Source organism: Dendropsophus ebraccatus, chromosome 8 (genome assembly GCF_027789765.1).
Source record: "Dendropsophus ebraccatus isolate aDenEbr1 chromosome 8, aDenEbr1.pat, whole genome shotgun sequence".
In the NCBI taxonomy this organism is placed as follows: domain Eukaryota; kingdom Metazoa; phylum Chordata; class Amphibia; order Anura; family Hylidae; genus Dendropsophus; species Dendropsophus ebraccatus.
The window spans coordinates 56,689,061-56,709,871 of record NC_091461.1 but is presented as its reverse complement, the minus strand read 5'-3'; the positions used below and the strand labels follow the sequence as shown (position 1 = coordinate 56,709,871).

General features: G+C 39.8%; 1 protein-coding gene across 26 annotated transcripts in view; it reads left to right on the top strand.

Moving 5' to 3' along the window:
- The window catches only part of SORBS1 (sorbin and SH3 domain containing 1), a 287,999-nt gene that overhangs the window by 234,232 nt on the left and 32,956 nt on the right, over positions 1-20,811 (top strand). For 20 of the 26 annotated variants that reach the window (XM_069980452.1, XM_069980451.1, XM_069980453.1 and 17 more), the window contains 4 exons: positions 4,187-4,270; positions 8,203-8,268; positions 14,496-14,588; positions 16,983-17,020. In XM_069980452.1, the coding sequence (XP_069836553.1) occupies positions 4,187-4,270; positions 8,203-8,268; positions 14,496-14,588; positions 16,983-17,020 (281 nt within the window). The remainder of the gene's footprint in view (positions 1-4,186; positions 4,271-8,202; positions 8,269-14,495; positions 14,589-16,982; positions 17,021-20,811) is intronic. The other 6 variants (XM_069980449.1, XM_069980459.1, XM_069980455.1 and 3 more) reach the window with 5 other exon arrangements.

The window sequence follows — 20,811 nt, the reverse complement described above, 5'->3', positions numbered from 1 at the left end:
GTTACCGGTGGTGCACAGAGCTTTACCCAGAGGCACACGGGAGGAAACTTGTAGAGAGGACAGGACGTTCCAGCGCCAAAATCCAGTAAAATTCTGACTGTATTGTTGCAAAAATCCCATAGAAAATAGTTACAAACAAGGTGACCAGTAACCCATGTGCTAGACGTGTTACAGCCGGTGGCCTTGATCACAGCTGTGATCACGGACTCCAGCCGAAACGCATCTAGTGCATGGTTGAGCAATCATTTTGTTTGTAACTATTTCCTTTGCAACAATAAAGTCAAAATTTTACTGGATTTTGGTGCTGGAACCTCCTTTCCTTTCTAGATGTTTTGGTTAGGTTGCTTTACTGAAGGAAACCGGCAACCTACATAGTATCATTGCTGGCTGAGGGAGGCCCCCACTTCATTAATGCTAATATATGCTAGTCCTGATGTATACTGCAGCTTGAGCAGGAAGAATCAATATTCAGTAGCACACTTTATGCATGCCACCCCCCTTATAGTATACTGCATATGTTAGAAAATCACTTTTAGGCGGCTGCTCCTGCAGCTAATAGGGATGTAAGGTTATTGCTCTAAGGGTACGCGCATACTACGGAATCCCGACAGAAAACCTGTTGCGGATTCTGCAGCTTGCACCTGCTCGCGGTCTCTGCCAGCTGTGCGCATTTCCGCCTGTTCCATAGACTCCATTCTATGCACAGGCAGATTCCGCCATCCGTCCAAAGAATGAATGAATGGGTTTTCCGTCAGGATTCCGTAGTGTGCACATACCCTAACAATATCTCTATAATCCATGCCTGCATGATGAATTTGTGAGCAGCGTCATCCATAAAATACCTAGATTCCCAGGGGCAACAGCAATTTTATTGTACGATTTGCCTTGCTGGTAACTTTTAGGGCAATAAAAATACAATATAATAGGGACAAAGGGATAAAAATGTTTATTATTTGGGGCTGTCAGTAATTAAGGATGCATAGATATAGGACAGTTATTACTATGGTAGTAATGAATAGCAACAATTTGTCCAAATATTTTCTTTTTTGTACGTGTTCTTGCCATCTTGCTTCTTCAGGTTTTATTTTGTCCGCAAACATTTTTGGAACAAGATTATTAGAAACTATATTGCATTTCATCATGGAGGTTGTAGTGTTGAGTGGGCTTAATATCACTTTTTATAGACTTAAAGGGGTTGTCAGGGAATAAAAAAATATTACATGTGGCTGGGGGTGGTGTTAAACTAAAAAAGAAACGATACTCATGTATCCTGATCCTCCAGCTGCCAGCTGATTCCTGGTTTCCATGACCAGTCGGCCCACTTCCCCACTCAGCCAATCACTGGCCACAGCGCTATCCTACCCTAGTCAGTTTTGGTGGAGACCCCAGATCACTAGAACCATTTTTTTAGTTGCCACTGGTGATTACGGTTAATTGTTATTCAGCAACAGTTTATAGTTAATCTTCTTTCACAATGGTCAGTTACTATGACAATAAGATGTGTGAACTGTGGTAATAGTTGGCCAATGTAAAAAGGCCTTAAATGGCAAGTCCAGGATCTGTAATAAATGTATGATTAATACGCCACCACCATCATGATCACCATTTTAGTTATTGCGGGGGTTATTAGTAGTTAAATCCGGATGAGTCCAGCATTGATTAAACAATAATTACCTGTAGATAGTTTATGAATAACATTTATGGTAAAACCATTTTATTATTAAGTATATAATAATAACTAGGCAGCCATCTACAATTGGGGAACCAGCAAGAATACAAGAAAGTCATTGTGAAATAAACGAAAATCTTTTGTCTCCTAATGATAATTTTATAATTGTGCTCTGTGCATCCTGTGTGTGATATCAGATGGTGCACAGATGGCATAGGAAGACTGCGAGAACCAGAAATAGAATCTATTGTAATCAAAATTAGCTTATGTTTCTGTAACCTACATATTAGACAGGTTCTTATCCTAAACTGCCTGTATGAGTCATGTGAGATATATACAACATGTATACATGTGTGCTGTGGATTATAATGGTTGGTGGAACCAACTCCATTACCAGTTAGACACAGACAAATTTGGTGAGGTTGTTATTATAAACTGAAGCACCACCTCTGGAGTGTCTTTCAAGCGTATATATTAGAGAATTGTGTATATATAGCATTGTGCTGATGTAATGTTCTTACCAGAGATGCTCCCGTTAGTCATTGGAGTGTCCCAGTAAGACAGAGCAGAGCTGGATGGAAATTCCCTACATTCCCTACACCCGACAGCTAAATTGCATAGACAGAATACACATGGGTCTGCATTTCCTGCAAATCTGTAAGTCACTACTGAGCAAGGAAGGGGCTATGATAAAAAAAAAAATTACTATATACTAGGGAAATGCTATTAAAGGGGTTATCCCAGGATTAATTCTTATCCACAGGATACAGGATAACCGGCTGATAAGTGGCGGTCCAACAGCTGGGACTTTCACCAATCAGGATGGCGGCCGACCACAGTTATCCCCTATTCTATGGAGAGGAAATGACTTTTAATCTTTAAGCAAGGAGCATTGTAATGGTGAATTACATATATATCACTATGCCATCAATGATATTTATCTAAATGTAATGTTATACAATAAGTGTGGCTAAGGTCCATTAGGGTATTCCTAAGCAGTTAAGCAACACTCAAAAAATCCACATTCTGTTTCACTTTTAATAATGGCAGCCACTTCTCTTTCTCATTCTCTCCTGCTTTACAATGCAGCTCTGCTTCTTAAGATTAGCTATCTTGTATAAGCACAAGCCCAGCAAGTAGCCATGCTTTGCATGCTCATGTCCATAAGACTGTGTTCACACAATTCAGTTTGCTTGCAGTATTGTTGTAATACTACATCATTTCAGTGAAAGGGCTGCAGTAGCCACAACAGAACTGCAATGAAACTGCAACAGTCTAATAGTTGGGATAGAAGCTGGATTGGAATTTTAGCTTTACATTTGTATTCTAGAACATAGGGGCAGATTTAAGGCTGATGTTTGCCATTGATGTGCCAGATTTATTTGATACATTTGCTGCATCCTTGCCTGTCTGTGCGCCTTAAAATTGAACTGATAGCTGACATTGATTTTAGCTTTAATTTACACCAATTATAAGCCTGCCCTCTTTTTGCGAGGCAAATGGCACCAGAAATCTGGTAAATAAAGACGCTTTCCAGTCTAATAGAATTGGTATCTATCCTCAGGACAGGCCATCAATCTCCACTGACTGGCAGAGTGTCCAGGCCTTGTTACTGCAACTAAGTTACCATTCACTGAGCATATGTGACTTGACACCAACACCACACAGTGAAGAGAGACTGCTTTGAGCCCATTTCATTTTGTAATGCAGGTGCTGGATGTCGGCACCTTGCCAGTGGGCGATTGTATTAGTTTGGAATTCCATTAAACATTCCCCCCATAGTTCTGCATGAAAACAATAAAAAAAATTAATGCAACAAAGCAGCCATGTGGAGTGGGCAAGCAGTGGGCACTGGTGAATCATGCAACCAGCCTCTACCCTCCAGCGAAGACACTTTGATATGATTTCAGTTTACCACTTCATGGTGGTCCACTACAATTTTACAGTTTTTCACCCATTGATGTGATGGTCGATTTAATTAGTAATTGTCGTATGGCAATAGTGCCACAATATGGAGAAGTTCATGTAAACACCATAATAACCTACTTACCTCTAAAACAATACACATTCTATGGGAAGGAAAGCTCCATAATGCATGTAAATTAGATCAGAATAGATTGCTACAACCCACACAACTTATAACGCTATGTTCTTTGTTGTCTGCCTTGCTCCTTTTGTGTGATTTTTTTTTTCAACATGTCTATATGCTGTCACTTTATCCATTGTATTTTGCTGTCTTACTGAAATGTCTCTTGTATTTCTCTGTCTTTTTGTTCCATCCGACTGCCTGTGTTGGGGAGTTCTGGTTCTTGCATATCCATGTTCTGTTAAAGATGCAGGATGAAGAATGCTGTTCTATCCACTGTAACAGATAATCAATCTCCCCTCTTAGTTTCCAGTCCTGGCAGTGGAAAGACGTGCTTGGCAATTCTGCATCTCTAACAGTCCCTTTTCCTTCTTCTTTTTTCATGATCTTTTCTCCTTCTTCCTTCCATTCCCCTGTCATGAACTCTGTAGACTCGGGATAAAAGTCCAGAAGAGATAGATTTAAAGAATGAACCTTGGTATAAATTCTTTTCGGAATTGGAATTTGGGAAACCGGTAAGTAGGATAGATGTATGATCGGATATTTGTGCTTTGTTATAGCTTTAAATCAAATAACAATAGCAAAGCTGTATTTTTGCTTCCTGGCAGAACAAGGGCCTCTTTTGGGGTATTTTAATGCAGATTTGAAACATTCTATATAAATATATATACATTTTTATTAAAATCCCTGTAGGTTGTACATGTTATGCTGTCATATACTGTAGTAAGTGTACAGCTATCCAGAAAGCAGTGGCTTGGTTGGAATATACACTTTCATTCAATACTCTGTTTGTTGTTGTTCCATTCTCCTTCCCCTGCTGTTCCTAGTGTCCATTTATTGTGATGAGATTTCCTTTATCCGCTTCCCTCAACAATTTCAGATTTAATTATTGCTCAGCCGTTATCTGATTTATGGTTGCACATATCTACAAGAAGCAAGTTTGTATCCAGATTCTACTCGAGCCTTATCATATTAGTACATTTATAGAATGGGCAGGAAACAACATCAGTATAGATTCCACTTAAAGGTTTTACTTAGACTCTATTTATAAAAGGCAAGACTCTCTTATACTTACACCGCTAACATTTATGGACAGATCTTTGGCCAATAATAAACATTCCTTTAACATTGATTATTTTGTGACCTTACATTCAGCAGTGTTGTCCCACCATTAAATATTTATTAAATAGATCATCAAAAATGAATAATGTTTGCCATGTACATGTAGTTAACAAAATGATTCAATGAGTTTATTAGGCAAATATGCCATTATCTGCATTCAAAAAGACTTTCTCCAGGTCCCCCCTCCCTCCTCTCTCTCATTCACTGCTCGTTGTCTGGAAATCTCAGCTCTTTTACATCGAGCCCTGTGTAACCTATGGAGAGGGGAGGGGGAGGAGGGAGATGAGGCGCCAGCAGAGAGCAGAGAACAAAGGTTTACACAGTGGGAGCTTTGCGAAAGCTGGTATTCAGAGGTCAGAGAGGTCAGTGCTTACTTCAGAGGAGACAGCCTGGTGATGTAGCTGTAAATTAACTCTTTGTTGTCCTGTTTTGGTGCCTCATCTCCCTCCATCCCTCCCCTCTCCATAGAAAATCATGAAGACAGGGGTAGAGCTTCAAACTTCAAAGCTTTTTTCATGATAAAAATGCATTTTTGGTTTATAAACCCAATTACAAAGTTACTTAAAATTGCCTCATAGCAAACTTTTACCTGCCCCTCTACTAAGTCTTGAAGTGTAGTCCTAACCTTATGTTACATGGTATATATATACTATTAGAGGGAATATTATAGCGCCAGTATATAAGAAGCAAAAAGTATTACCATACCTATCACATTGACCATATCCTGTATACCGAGACCAATATTACTGACAATACCAGCATACATGGGCCAACTATTACTATTAAAGAATGTGATCTGGCACTCACCGATAGATGCTACAACTTTATTTCATTCCAAAGATCGAGTACTGAAGCAAAGTAAATCGATCACCTGTTAGGCCCACTGGGCGGGCTACAACCATTTAGCGGGAATGACCTGCTTCCTGTGGCCATTTATCACTTATGTTATGGTAACTACAGGCCTTTTATCAGGGCCGTATTAACAGCTACTGCTGCCCTAGGCACTAAACCAAAAGACTCACCACACCGATTGGAAATACCAGACCTGACCAATACCACCATACCCCCCAACCCCTATGGAAAAGGCACCAGATTTACTGGCAAGTCTGAACGGGAAGAGGGAAACTAAAAAAATAAAAACAAAAAATGTTTTCCCCTCCCCCTGGTGCTGCCCCCCTGCAAGGTACTGCCCTAGGCACTGGACCACGGGTGCCTAGTGGTAAATACGGGCCTGGCCTTTATACTTTTGCACTATCCTCTTTTAGTCACCCTGTAAAACTGTGCACCACTGGTGTGTAAAGCTGGCAACTGCATTATTGTCCTATCAGGTATAATAATAAAGAATGCCATTATCTCTACTATGGCAGTACTATTAGATATTTTCCTCTGACTACTTTCCATTACCACATGGCTGGATTCTCACTGGAAAAAGGATTGACTGCATTTATTATACATTAATTTAGCAGCTGCTGGTTGGAGCTTGGAAAATGCTGTAAATTTTTAACTTGAGAAAAGATTCAGGGGTAATATGATGGCTTTAGCCAAAGCATGGACACTTGACACCTTTAATTTATTTATACAGTCTTGTATACCATGCTTCACCACAACACTAGTATATACTTTACCCCACCAGTACAATCACACACATTATAATCCAGTAGAATAGTTCTGTGTATACACCTTGCTCCACGAGGGCAGTTGTAAACCAGCTTCGCTAGAACACTAAAACATACCATACTCTACTAGAACACTGTTATACACTATGCTTTATACAGTATGTATGCGTATATTGCATCCGTCTAGTTGCCAACGTTCCTATGAAAGGCAAAAATAAGAATACATTTCTGGGTCACTGGCAGGGAATCTTCTACAGATCATATTTGATTCCATAACTTCAACCAACAATTGATTTTTAAATACCTGCTTTAGTGCACAAACAGATAATTTGTGAGTTTTGACAAGTATAATCGGACGCCAATGGCCATCTTTAAGCTATTTCCACCCTTTCTCTATTCAGAAGCCAACAATTAAGGGTTCCGGGAACCTGAGATATTGATTTATTTAGAGGTCACTGTTAGTTTTCTTTAAAGTTGTTGCCGGAGACTAAAATGTTCATGTATGTCGGAAAGCTATACTGACCTACCCTGAGCTCCCAAAGCTACTACGCCAACACTGCAGGAACTTGCTACAGGGCCATCTCAGCCATATGGCCATATTTTGCCTTTGTTTTTTTTCTTTGTGTGAACATAGAATAGAATTGAAAAACAATGAATGGATTTTTTTTTTAGCTCCTGCAGAGCCACAATTTTTGTTATGCCACCAACTCTCCAGAGTAAAAACCTAATAACAGCTTTTTGGCCTCTACATGTTTAACATGGTTAAAAGTGGGTACCTGAGGGTTTTATTCACAACAATATGGATGGAACCGTAGTAAAGATGAAGCCCAGTGCTTGCCTTTGTTCACGCTGAATGAACAGGTTTACTGATTACTAATTTGCAATAGTAATTTTCGAGTAGTCATACAAGAACCACACAGCTGCTGTTCTGCATCATATAAAATGTAGTTCAGTTGTTCTGAACAGTTACCATGTAACAACAGCGCACCTTTTGTGAACTTTGTGGCTGAAACTCTGTCTCATTGTCCCACATTGCCATCATGGAATTTCAGCCATTTGTAAATGTGGTAGGTACTTGTGCCCATAATGCGCAGTAACAACAAGTAATTTCTGGGCTTTCCTCTGGAAACCAAGACATTGCAAGCTTCTGTCCTATCATGACCCAGGGAAATGCTTGGGGGTCACTGGGTGACCCAGCGTAGCTCGAATTCTCCTTCTTGACTACAGGTGAGGATCCAAAGAGACTATGTTCTCACCACGGGAACGGGCTGACATTTAACTGCAAAAGGCGGCCATCTTTTCATAATGACAGCCGCAAATATTTATCATGATCATTATTTGTGGCTGTCATTATCAATAGAGGTCCGTCATTTCGTGCTAAAATCTCATAAAAATCTTAGTAGTGGGAACATAGGCAGATCCTGTAAACTCACCTGTGTTCAGGCAGGGTCTTGCCCTAGCATGTAGGGCACTTCCTAAAACACTAAACTGCACTTTCCAAACTAACCTAATTTCTAAGATCTTAGAACTGTGTCTGCATGGCTGCTTCCTCCCTTGGTATGGGACACGCTTCCGCTTGTTTCCTCCTTTATACTTTTCTCTCTATGCGGATGCCTCAACTTATGTATTACTTTCAAAGCCATACTCCTTGTGATATCTTGTCTCTTTCTCTTTTCATTTCCTTTATTTCCTCTTCCGCTTTCCATCAGCCTCCAAAAAAGATTTGGGATTATACTCCGGGGGATTGCTCTATCCTTAAAGTAGAGGATAGGAAGGTAAAGATGCTTTCTTCATTTTGTCTGACAGAGTCTGGTGCCGTTTCTGACAGTTTGCTTGTGTTGTTTGTGTGGTTAGCTTTTTTGCAGCTTGATGAGCAGTTTTTTATTATAGTTGGCTATTTGTAGTGGCATGATGTCATTGTATGCTTTTCAACATGAACTTTCAGAACCATTTTTCAGCGTATACTTCTTGCTAAATGGGCTGCCTTTTTTCCCCAAAACTGCGCCACCCCTGTCCCCTGTGTGTTGTGGTATCTGGAATTGAGCTGCAATACCACATACAAACTGGGGACAAAAATAGCGCTGTTATTGAAGAAATCAACCAGGGTTTTGTTATACGGGATAACCCTTTAAAGAAAAATGTTGAGCTATTTGGACAGTAGGACATGGATTTACAGTAGGACCCAAGCTATTTTTTTCATTTGTCTATTCTGTTCTATCTTTTTTGGGCATAGGTTGGGTACCGTTTTGTAAGTGTTTGGCACTGTTTGATAAAAAAAAATGCGATATGGAAAGTAAATGATATGATAATAGGATAACTTTTTTTTAAGCGCCGTTAGTTTCAGTTCCATAGTGGGTCCATATTTTCTTTTAACCATTAGATCTCATCAGATAGAACAGAAAGCAGGCATGTGGTAGTCACAGCCTGTAGCAGACCCAGACTGTTCTCCTCTGGACTCCTCTTGGGCCATCTGCCTTTTTTTTTTTTTTAGTAAACTCGTATAATAACCTCACCATAATAAACTATGCTGCCCATCAGGCTAGCCGGTCTTGTGCCTGGCTTACACCACGGAAAAGGGTAAAATTTGCCCCTTTTCCATGGTGTATATTAATACATACATTAATACAAAGTCTGAAGAACATTTGAACATTCCTGGAACTTGTTGAGTACAAACTGATTGTGGCTCTTAGTGATCACAGAACATGTGTGACTGTACATACTGTAAATATTGCTTCTTCAGTGTAGGTTCAAGTGGGTGAATAATAATACCAAAGTGAATAATACCATAATTGACGAGTTTCTTTGCCAGAGGCCATTGGTTGCTGCCATGTATTTGTAGACTAGAAAGATCAGTGTCATAACCATGGCCCTTTGTGATGTCATGGAAAAACACAGTAGCATCTGGGGAGAGATTTATTAAAAGAAATAATTGAGCTATTTTCCATAGCAACCAATGGTCTCCATGTTCTCCAGTGATCCCAGAAGTCTCTAAAATGTTCATGTTTTGCAGCAGTATCTGAACCCAAACACCCAGCATTTAATTCACTGCGGCTGCAGAAGTTGGATGCTGCCCTAATGCTGCCAGGAAAACATGTTTTTCACGATTGCCTAGGGGAGCATCCAACTATTGCAGCTGCGGGGAATCAAACAAGAGTTCGGGATTAGATAATGTTGCCGAATCCAAACATTTTGGCAGATCCGCTCAAGACTACTCTAAAATAAGCTGATATCCGGGGTCCAGATTTATTAATCTGTCTGATTTGTTCATAGCAACCAGTCACAGTTCAGATTTCCTTTTACAAGAACAGGTTGAGAAATAAAAGCTGAGCTGTAATTGGTTGCTATGAGCAAATCCAATTAATTTAGGCCATAATCAATAAGAGCTTAATTCATTCTTTTAGATCAGTTAAAGAATTAAAAGTTAAATTGTGATTGGTTGCTACAACCTGCCCCTTGGTTTCTATACTTGATTCCCTGTAAATCAAGCTTGATATTATTTTTTGTATGTATGAGCGTGCATGTGTGTATATAGCAAGTAGCTTCTCTACAGTGCCGTTTGAATGTTTGAAATATGCTTTACAGTAATCTACATGGACATAGATATCAATACTTTGGAACGGACAAAACTTTTGCGGGGGAGTTTTCTAGACCTGCTCTGTGACCTGTGCAGAGGTCATTCATCGTGCAGAGAGGGAGGAGAGGGCTGAGCTCTTAACATGCAAATCCTACAAGAAAAATGGCTTACGCCAAAAAATGTACAGCAACTATTAAATATCAATGATTCCTTTATTAGATAAATATTAATTACACGGAAAAATTTATAAATATACTGATTAAAAACGGATGTGCAGAGATAACATAGATAAACCACAGATAACACCTGGACCCTACTTATATATTAGGGAACATCTGAGCAGCATTGGAGGAAAAACTGGATAAAGTGCAAGTGCAGTCCATAAGCTAATACCAATAACATAAACTCCAATGTTTTCGATCACATAGGTATATAGGTTCCCAACCATAGGATATGCCCAGCTCCAGTAAAGTGCATCAATGCAAAGTGCTACATATACCTGGTATCCGGTGGTCTATGGCTCCTCTCCCTCCCCAACGCACGTTTCGCGTGGCAGCTTGATCACGGGGCCCCGTGATCAAGCTGCCACGCGAAACGTGCATTGGGGAGGGAGAGGAGCCATAGACCACCAGGCCCCGTGATCAAGCTGCCACGCGAAACGTGCGTTGGGGAGGGAGAGGAGCCATAGACCACCGGATACCAGGTATATGTAGCACTTTGCATTGATGCACTTTACTGGAGCTGGGCATATCCTATGGTTGGGAACCTATATACCTATGTGATCGAAAACATTGGAGTTTATGTTATTGGTATTAGCTTATGGACTGCACTTGCACTTTATCCAGTTTTTCCTCCAATGCTGCTCAGATGTTCCCTAATATATAAGTAGGATCCAGGTGTTATCTGTGGTTTATCTATGTTATCTCTGCACATCAGTTTTTAATCAGTATATTTATAAATTTTTCTGTGTAATTAATATTTATCTAATAAAGGAATCATTGATATTTAATAGTTGCTGTACATTTTTTGGCGTAAGCCATTTTTCTTGTAGGATTTGTATGTTGTTGGCAGGCTACGCCAGACAAATACGTTGTGCTGTTGTTTGGTCTAAATAGGATTTATGAGCTCTTAACATGGCCTGACCCTGTCTAATCGATAAATTGGTGTCACCTATCACTGTTATCCTGCCTGTGATGTGAAAGAGGAAACTGATGAAAAGTTTTCTCTACAGGAAGTGTCAGTTAATAATTACACTTAGTTACGAGACTGAAAATTATAAGATTTCAGGTTTACACTGGGTTCAAACAGCATTTGCAGTCCATTTAACAGATTGGTTTATGGGAAAAATTGGATTAAAAAATGCATTTGTGTGCATCCGTTTAACGATTTACTTCTATTATAAAAAGCCTTATTTTACATTAGAAATAGTAAAATGGAAAATTTAGAAAAAAACATCAGCAAAAATTCTTTAAAAAAAACTGTTTTAACATAAAAACCTTTCTAATTACACATTACCTTTACTGCAAAAAAATGCATTAAATTTTGTCATGATCTATACCTTTTAGGTTTCTTACCTAAGAAATTATAATTCTTTATATTCTCATCTGGATATGCTTTATGTTTTCATTGGAGAGAAGAGGGTAATCCACTGCCAAAGTCTTATGACTATCCCCCCTGCTAAGAAAAAGATCAGGCAGCTGAAATCCAATGGTCCAATCCTTATCCCCACCACCACCATAATTTATCATTTAAAGGGGTTGTCCAAGCTCCCCCCAAAAAATAGATCATTTCTTCCTGTCCTCAGTTTTGGTCTGGTTTTGCAGCTCAGTTCTATTAAAATGAATGGAGCTAAATTAGCACTTTAGCTTTTTCCACTTTATGTTTAAAAGTCCATAGTGCTTGCATTTTTTCACCTAGAGACCCACATGAGCCCTTATTTTTTGTGAAACCAATTGTACTTTGCAATGACAGGCATTATTTTTCTATAACTTTTTCCATAATATGCTGCGAAACTGGAAAAAAATAATTTGCGCTGTCAAATTGAAGAAAAAAAAAAGGAATTAGTTTTGATTTCAGGAAATTTGGATTTACGCCGTTCGCCCTATGGTAAAACAGACTTGTTATGCATGTTCCTCAAGTCGTTACGATTACAACGATATGTAATATGTATAACTTTTATATTATCTGATGGGCTGTAAAAAATTCAAACCATTGTTAACAAATATATGTTACTTAAAATCATTCTATTCCCAGGCTTATAGCGCTTTTATCCTTCGGTCTATGGGGCTGTGTCAGGTGTCATTTTTTTGCGCCATGACATGTACTTTCTATCGGTACCTTGATTGCACATATACGACTTTTTGATCATTTTTTATCACATTTTTTCTGGATTTGATGCATCCAAAAATGCGCAATTTGGCACTTTGGAATTTTTTGGCGCTTACGCCATTTACTGTGCGAGATCAGGAATGTGATTAATGGGCGATTACGCGTGCGGCGATACTAAATATGTTTACTTATTTGTTTATTTATTTATTTATATTTATAAAATGGGAAAAGGGGGGTGATTTGGACTTTTAATAGGGGAGGGAATTTTTTATTAATAAAAAAACATTTTTATTTTTACTTTAACTAGAAGTCCCTCTGGGGGACTTGTATATAAACAGCACTGATCTCTCATAGAGATGAATGCTGTGTATATATACAGCAAAGATCGTTCAGATCGGTGATAGATTGCTATGGCCTGCTGCAGGCCATAGCAATCTATTGCCGAGCCGGGATCAGCGTCATTCCGACGCTGAGGCCTGGCACGGGCAGAAGAACGGATCTCCCCCCCGCGATCGCATCGCGGGAGGGAGATCCGTCCCACTAGACACCAGGGATGCACAGAGGAAAGCTTCTAAGTGCAGCTTTCAGGTTTGACAGCTGCACTTAGAGGCTTAATTAGCCGTGGGACCCACACCGGCTAATAGAGGCACTGCCCGGCTGCACATGTCAGCCGGGATCAGCGCCGTTCAGAGCGGGGTCCTGCACCATGACGTATCAGATACGTCATGGGTCGCTTAGGGGTTAAAATACCACACACAACCTGAGGAGAGGTGTGGTGCTGTTATTGCTAGAAAGTAGCTGTGCTTTATGTAATCCTGGTGAACCCCTTTAAGGCTACAATCACACATTCCCAAGACTGTCAGTAGCTGTGGACCCATAGCTATGATAGCCTACGAAAGTGCATCCATAATGGGTTGTAGGGTGTCCACAATGTATGGACCTATTGCATACAAAATAGTGATCACACATGTTACGGAATGTGTGAACAGGGCCATTTAAAATGACCCGCTACGGACCTGACAGATTCCTTTTAATATAGACCCAGCTGGTGCTATCCCTCCGCTTTGCTCTATATTATATCTAGCCACATAACTGATGTTTTTCTCATTTGCATTTGCTACCAGGGGAAAAAAATTAAAAGATAATTAAAATGGAAAAATAGTGAGCCCGATCTTCATTAATTATTCATATGGAGATGAAAATAATGTGATATGGAGTGATGCACCAGCTGTAACTTTATTATTGACTTTCACGCCTATATATATATATATATATATATATATATATATATATATATATATATATTAATGTAGTATGTATACAAAAAGGTAATTGGTACATTTGTGGTTAATAAACACGTTAAATGTCAGATCAACCATTTTGACAATTAAGTAATTTTTTCGGGGTACATGGGGTTTTGTAGTTTAGGGCCTGTGTACACTTCCGGAATCGGCACCAAAGTTCTGTGCAGAACCCCAGCGCACGTTGGGGTTCCACAAGGAATTTTGGCGCTGATTTCATAGTGTGAATGGGCCTAATGGGGTAAACAGGGCATTAGATAAAGTCTTGGGACCTATGTACCTACCCTGTGAGCACTCAAGGGCACGAGACTTTCACAATACACTTTCTTGAAGCTCTGACTTAAACATTGGAATTAATTTAGTTTAGGTGCCCTAACTGGTATTTGGTACAATTGTGTACATAACCTATTGTGTACATAACATCTATAATAAGACATTGTAATAATGTAAAGGGAATCTTTCCAGGCTACAGGTTCCCTTTAAATTGCTATAGCTTATTGGATGCACTTAAAGTATTTAGCTGCCTGTTGTCAAGGTAATACTGAGCATCAAAAGAATAGAAGAAGTTCCTGACATCTGTTTTACCTAAAGTTGATAACAATGTTGTTAAAGTGTTCTTCAATTATTAAAGTCTATAACGCAAAATGTAATTTCCCTCAATGGTTTTGTACTTTGAGTTTTTATATAAAATCTTTATACAATATGTGTTCTATAGCGTTTATATGTGTGTGGTACAATGACCTCTGGGGACCTGTTTCATTGTGTAATGTCTGTTATTGTCTTGTTCTTCTTTAACTAGACTGAGCTAGAGAAAGACCTCTATCAGTACGAGTCTGAGTTAGATGCAGATTTAGAGAGAATGGACAAGTGTTATAAAGCTTCCAGTAAAATGGTATGAAAGTTCTTTCTACTGTCAATTGCCTGTAGAGCAAACCTTTTCCTGCAATTTATGGAATGTAGAAAGGCTGACTTCATAACCCCACTAATCCCATCTGCAACCTGGCCTGTGGAATGTATAAAAACATACGCAATTTCTGCATCTTCCTATATCCAGTATTGGCCTATCCCTCCTGTGATCATAGAATTCCACAGTAATTTGTCTGTGCATGTGTCGACCTGGAGAACTGTAACATCTGGCTGGCATGTACGTGTGAACCTGGCTCTCCATATCTGTGAAGGTGCATTCTCAAGTAGAACCAGACAACCTCAACCCAACAGGTTTATTTTTACCACCTTGTTAGTTTAGCTTTTTATCTGTTACGTTTTACAGAAAAAAATGGGCATTTTTGCATTTTATGCCGTGTCTTTTTTGCCCTGTGTATCCATGTTAGAGGATGACCATACTGGATCATCCATAGGTCCATGTCATGCTCCATTTACGAGAAGCAAGATGTTATACTGGGTGCAACAGATCCAGTTTATTCCCTTTGAGGACGGATTGTGAACCCGGGTTAAATATGGCATATGTACAGATCACCACAGACCCTCTGCTAAGTTTCTGATAATACCATGATATTAGGAAGAAGCACATATTTTCCTAACTCTGAGGGGCCTTGTAGCAGAATCTTATTAAAAAGCTAATCTTCTGATTCAGTGGAATCAATTAACACCCTGGAAATTATTTCCCACCGCACGTTCTGACTTCACAATCGTAACTCTCAGTTTAATAGTATAATTAATTCTCTTCCCCGCCTCGTCTCCCAAATCCACCCTGTGTATTGCTTTGAACAGTGATACATATTAGAATGTGTTGGTTGGGAGGGATTCTAGTCTTTACTGAGAAGTCATTTAACCCTCTCCAAATAAACTGTTTAGCTACCAAAACCAAGACACTCGCCTCACCGCATGCGTGGTGCATCCTGGTTGGTTCTACAAGAAGCACCTCTATTGTATATTCTGTAAATCTGTTCATGTATGTTTTGTCTTGTCACCTTGCCATTTGCTTGTCTGTGCTTGCAAAGCTTTGGCTGATCAGTAAAATTGCTTTCACAATTGGCTTCCAGTGCTGTCTGACCCTATGTACTAGGCTGAAATGATTATTTCTACTGTGATACTGTCAAATACTTCCAATATGCACATTGCCACTTGTTATTTGATCTTGAATGTACTCTGGGTATATGGTAAGATCTGTACACCAGGCTAATAAGCACTATGAGCAAAAAGACAATAGTCCACTTGTGTTTACTAGCTTGTTAATCTACTACAATTAGGCCACAATCTGGAAATCAGCAATCCATTGTATGTTTTTATGTATTCCTGTATGGTAATTCGTAATTCGTTGGCACCAGCTGTCATTTTTGGACAGCATCTGGATATGTTTCGCCTCCTCCTTCGAGGTCACACCCCCACCTATTAATTGCCTGCTCAGCCAGTCAGTGACTGCAGCGGTGACCTGCCCCAGTCACTGATTGGCTGAGAGGGCATTCCATCAGTCTAGCATCTCCCATGTGCATTCTCAAGGATATGCTTGGAGTAAAGCTGGTGTCACATGAGAATATAACATTTTTGTATCCGTATTACAGATGCAAGTCCCAGCCTGCCTATGTTTCCGATTACCCAAACAGACAACTATCAGTTCAGACTATCCCCCCCCCCCAGTCAAGCCAGGAAGCTCACATAATAATTTCATTTGAAACCGGCCTTACTGACACTTATTCAGGCACATGTAAAACGCTACACAAAAATACGTGCCGCAATTCACACTGTAAACTGCAGTGTGTATTTCTATTATTTTTTTTAACTGCTATGTGTGGTACCAACAAGTTATCATTTTGCAAGGGCTTATTCGCCTAAACATGAAAAGTGTATAATTTTATCTCCCATTACGGTTTATTACACCATGTGTACAAATCCCTTTATTACATCTATAATTCTGTAAGCAGGAGACATTAGTTTAGGAAATGAACCGACTCTATGAGTGGCATTCCTCCATAATTTCCATTGCCGAGCCTTTCTCTCCTGCTCAGCATTGCTCTGATGTGGGATTGCACCTCTCAAGGAAAAACTGTGTGTGAAAACAATTCCAGGCTTGCTATTCTTATACCAGCTGCTTATCTGCCTGTGCTGGCTTTGTAGGCAGTGACTCATTTACAGACATAAAAAGCGACTAGTCATTGTAAAGCGCACTGACTGCCCTGAATGCTGGCTGTCTCTAGACATGAGTGCACACCGTGGTGGCTAAAGTTTTCATACATTCATGGAGGTACAATGGCAAATGCAGGGCATACTGAAGGATATTGTCTGCGGTTTTCTCATCTGAATGATCACTTTTCTTGGATTCTTGCAGAATGCAGCTGTGATCCGCCCGGACGACCTTCCATCCTAGTAAGTTACAATCCTTTCTCACATAAATGTATGTTTGCTGTGCTTCTTATATTACCTTGTAGCCCCATTATATGCAACTTCTATCCCAGATCAGTAAAGAAAGTATAATACTTTCATCCCCTATATTGGTCATGTATGTTTAGCATGTATCCTATATATTTATAACCTGTCCATTCTCCTTTGCCTACAATTTGTTCATCATGCAAAAGATTGATGTACTATAATTTCTTGTTTTATGCTGGTATTATGTATCAGTGGAGAGATCATTTATATAATATTACCTATTTCTAATGCAATTTCCTTTCCCATATGTGATACCTTCATATGCAAGCGTTATATCGATGGCATTAACCATATATTCAGCTGTTGCTGCTGTGTTGATGTATAGGGAAAACTATAGATGAACATCTCATTATGACATATTGTGTCAGTGTTGTTTAACATGTAGATTGACTATAGCAGAGCTTAGCTTGTATTTTCCTGTTGCCAGTTTACTTGGTCTTGTTTGGAAGAAAGTTAATCACATTAAGATAACACATTGGAGTGGATTTAAAGGGGTACTCTGGAGAAGTAGAAATGTTTTTAAATCCACTGGTGCCAGAAAATTATGTAGATTTATATATTATTTCAATTTTTAAAAAAAGCCTTATGGTACTTATCAGCTGCTGTAAGTCCTGCAGGAAGTGGTGAATTCTTTCCATTCTGACACGATGCTCTCTGCTGCTACCTCTGTCCATGTTAGTAATTGCCCAGAGCAGGAGAAGTTTGCTATAGGGATAAAAATATACTTATCCTAAGATAAAAATGAAGGAATTAATATAGGGGTGGACTAGATGCACCAGGTGTTTTTTCTCTACTATTAGTCTTTAGATTTCCTATGATAGAGCTTTAGGATTAGATGATTCAGCGCTGCTATTTCTGTACTGTATATCAAGGGCTAAGTATTATTGAGCTTAGCTTAAAGGGGGTGCATTGTTGACAGGGCCTTATAAGAGTAGTCTTCAAAAGTATGTTGAGACAGATGTCAGATGTAGGTTCATATGAGGGGTTGGGTGAGGGTGTGCTGAGTGATCTGTAAATTATTCTGTTAAAAGCTTAACTTATGCAGAAAATATCTTCAGGATTAGCATATAGCACTTCAGGGTGGATTTCTGCTCTTATTAACATCTTAACACTTTCCCTTCAGGATTGCAGTTTAGAAAGAATATTGTGCATTATTTATCAAGGATTCCTTTAGAGCATTTTTTCCAACACTTACATATTATGGTATTGCCTGGGCAATAATTCTTGAAAATATTCATAGTATATAGTTCAAATGATCTAACAGCTATTCCCCATATACATGTGTATAAGAAAAGTTGGAGAAGAAGGATCAGAAAAGTTGAACTTCAATGCCTGATCCTTTTGTTTTCCCGAAAATAAGCCACCGCCAAAGGAGCCTGGCAGCGACTTTCTCTTCTATCCTCAATTGAAAAGACATGCATACTCAGCAGAATTGGAATAGATAGCTGTTGGCTGAACAAGGGTTCAGCTGACAGCTATTGAAGGTATATGGCTACCTTAAAGCGGCAGTGAACCTGCTGATATGAGCCAGCTGCTCACTTCTTATTCTTTTGTTGTCCAGTATTGTGCTGCTTTTTGATAAATTGTCATATGCTATTTAGCGGGTTCAGAGCATTTGGGGCATCCCTCATTCGCCCCGAGCACCAGCTCGGCAGCCCTAGCCTGCCCTCCTGTCCCGCCCACTATGTATAATCATATATGCATAGTTAGGCTGCTTGTTACATGTGCAAGAAGCAGCCCGTACCAAGAAGCCAAACTATGCATATATGAATATGCATAGTGGGCGGGACAGGAGGGCAGGCAGGATGGGCCGAGCAGGTGCTCGGGGTGGATGGCTAAGACTGCAAATGCTCCGAACCCGCTAAATAGCATATTATCAAGAAGCAGCACAATACCGGGCAACACAAGAATAAGAAGTACAGCCCTGCAATCCTGAGGTAAAGAGCGGGTGGCCCATATCAGCAGGTTCACTTGCCCGAACCTGATGATAGTGCTGCTTTAAGGCAAGTTAAAGGGTATTTTCAGTGGGTAAAATAAATTCTTTATGGTATGGGGTCTTGTAAAATAACAAAGAAGTTATTCTCACCCATCAAACTCCCCCACTACTACCATGACAACTCTCACACTTTCCCTTCCACTTCTTTATGGTGTGTGTGAAGTCGCAAACATGCAGGAACTGCCCTGCACAGCCAGTCACTGACTGAAGGGGGACACTGCTACGGCCACTGATTTGCTATGCAGAGCACTTCCTGCATGGTCATGATGTCACAGGAAGCAAGAAGAAGCCAAGAGGACTTTGGAACCAAAAAAGTGCAGCAGTAGTGGGGGAGAGGGAAGGCTAAGAATGGCTTTGTTATTTTTTTTAAGACCCTTAGGGCCTTATTACACCAACAGATTATCTGACAGATTTTTTTGAGCCAAAGCCAGGAATGGACTATAAACAGAGAATAGGTAATAAAGGAAAGACTGAGATTTCTCCTCTTTTCAAATCTATTTTAACCTTTTTAATTTGCCAGGGTTTATTTTGAAGTGTGAGAAAACTCATGCAAAACACAGAGGACAAATAACACCAGTGCTACCCACTCTAAAGCCCCTATTACACGGGCCAAAGGAGACGAGTCAGCGCTCGCTTGCTCCTTATTCCCTGCTATTCCACGGAGCGACGGATGCATATCCCTGCTATGTTAGTCGTTTGTCTTTCAACATGTTGAAAGACAAACGACAGCAACGATCAGCCGATATCATTTATATCGGCTGATCATTGTCTTCTATAATGGTGTGTTTACACACACAGATTTATCTGACAGATCTTTGAAGCCAAAACCAGGAGCAGACTATAAACGGGGATCAGGTCATAAAGAAAAGACTGGGATCTATCCTCTTTTTAAATCCATTCCTGGTTTTGGCTTCCAAAATCTGTCAGATAAATCTCTCTGTGTAAACGCACCCTTACACAGGACGATTATCGTCTGAATACGGCCAGTAATCGTTTCGTGTAATAGGGCCTTAAGCCAATGTATTGTTACACCTAGCTATTACCATACCGTCTAACTGTACTAGAGTAGTCATTGCAGTATGAATTCTGTACTGTAGTTATTGCCTCGGTCTAGATGTTTTTTTTTTTTGTTAGCCAGATTGGTTCTGCATTGATTGACTATGTCTTTTATGGGTTGGTCCTGAACGTTCATGCTACCATCAGAGGCTCCACTATTTTTCCTGACAAACACTACAATGGAATCTGAGTGGAGTCAGCGGGGTCTTCCGTGAGCAGAGCCTTATTTACATTAACAAAAAGAAACTGGTTTCAGGGAATTAACTGCATTCCATTTGTTTCATCAAATGTATCATTCCACACCATGCATACCCCCCATGGAGACCACAAGGGGATTAGCAAGGCTGAGTGCTCTACAGGAATGTAATAAGAATGCCCATAAACAGAGAACGAGCCATGGCTGTATCCTTGACCTACTGTATGATGTTGTTGTTGTGTGTGCAGTGTCTGTTAGGTGATGGGTGAGGCTGCTGTGAGGTAATACCTGTTCCATGTACAGTAACATGTTTTTATGTGCTTCAAACCCGACAAGGTTCAGCGTGTTACTACATTGTCACCTATCTGCCAGCTCTGGAATGTGTGTGGGTTTGGCAGCACTAAATCATTTGCACTAAATGAGCAAATTTGTAAATGATATCTAGAGTTAAAGCCACTGTAATGTGCAACTATAGCAGGA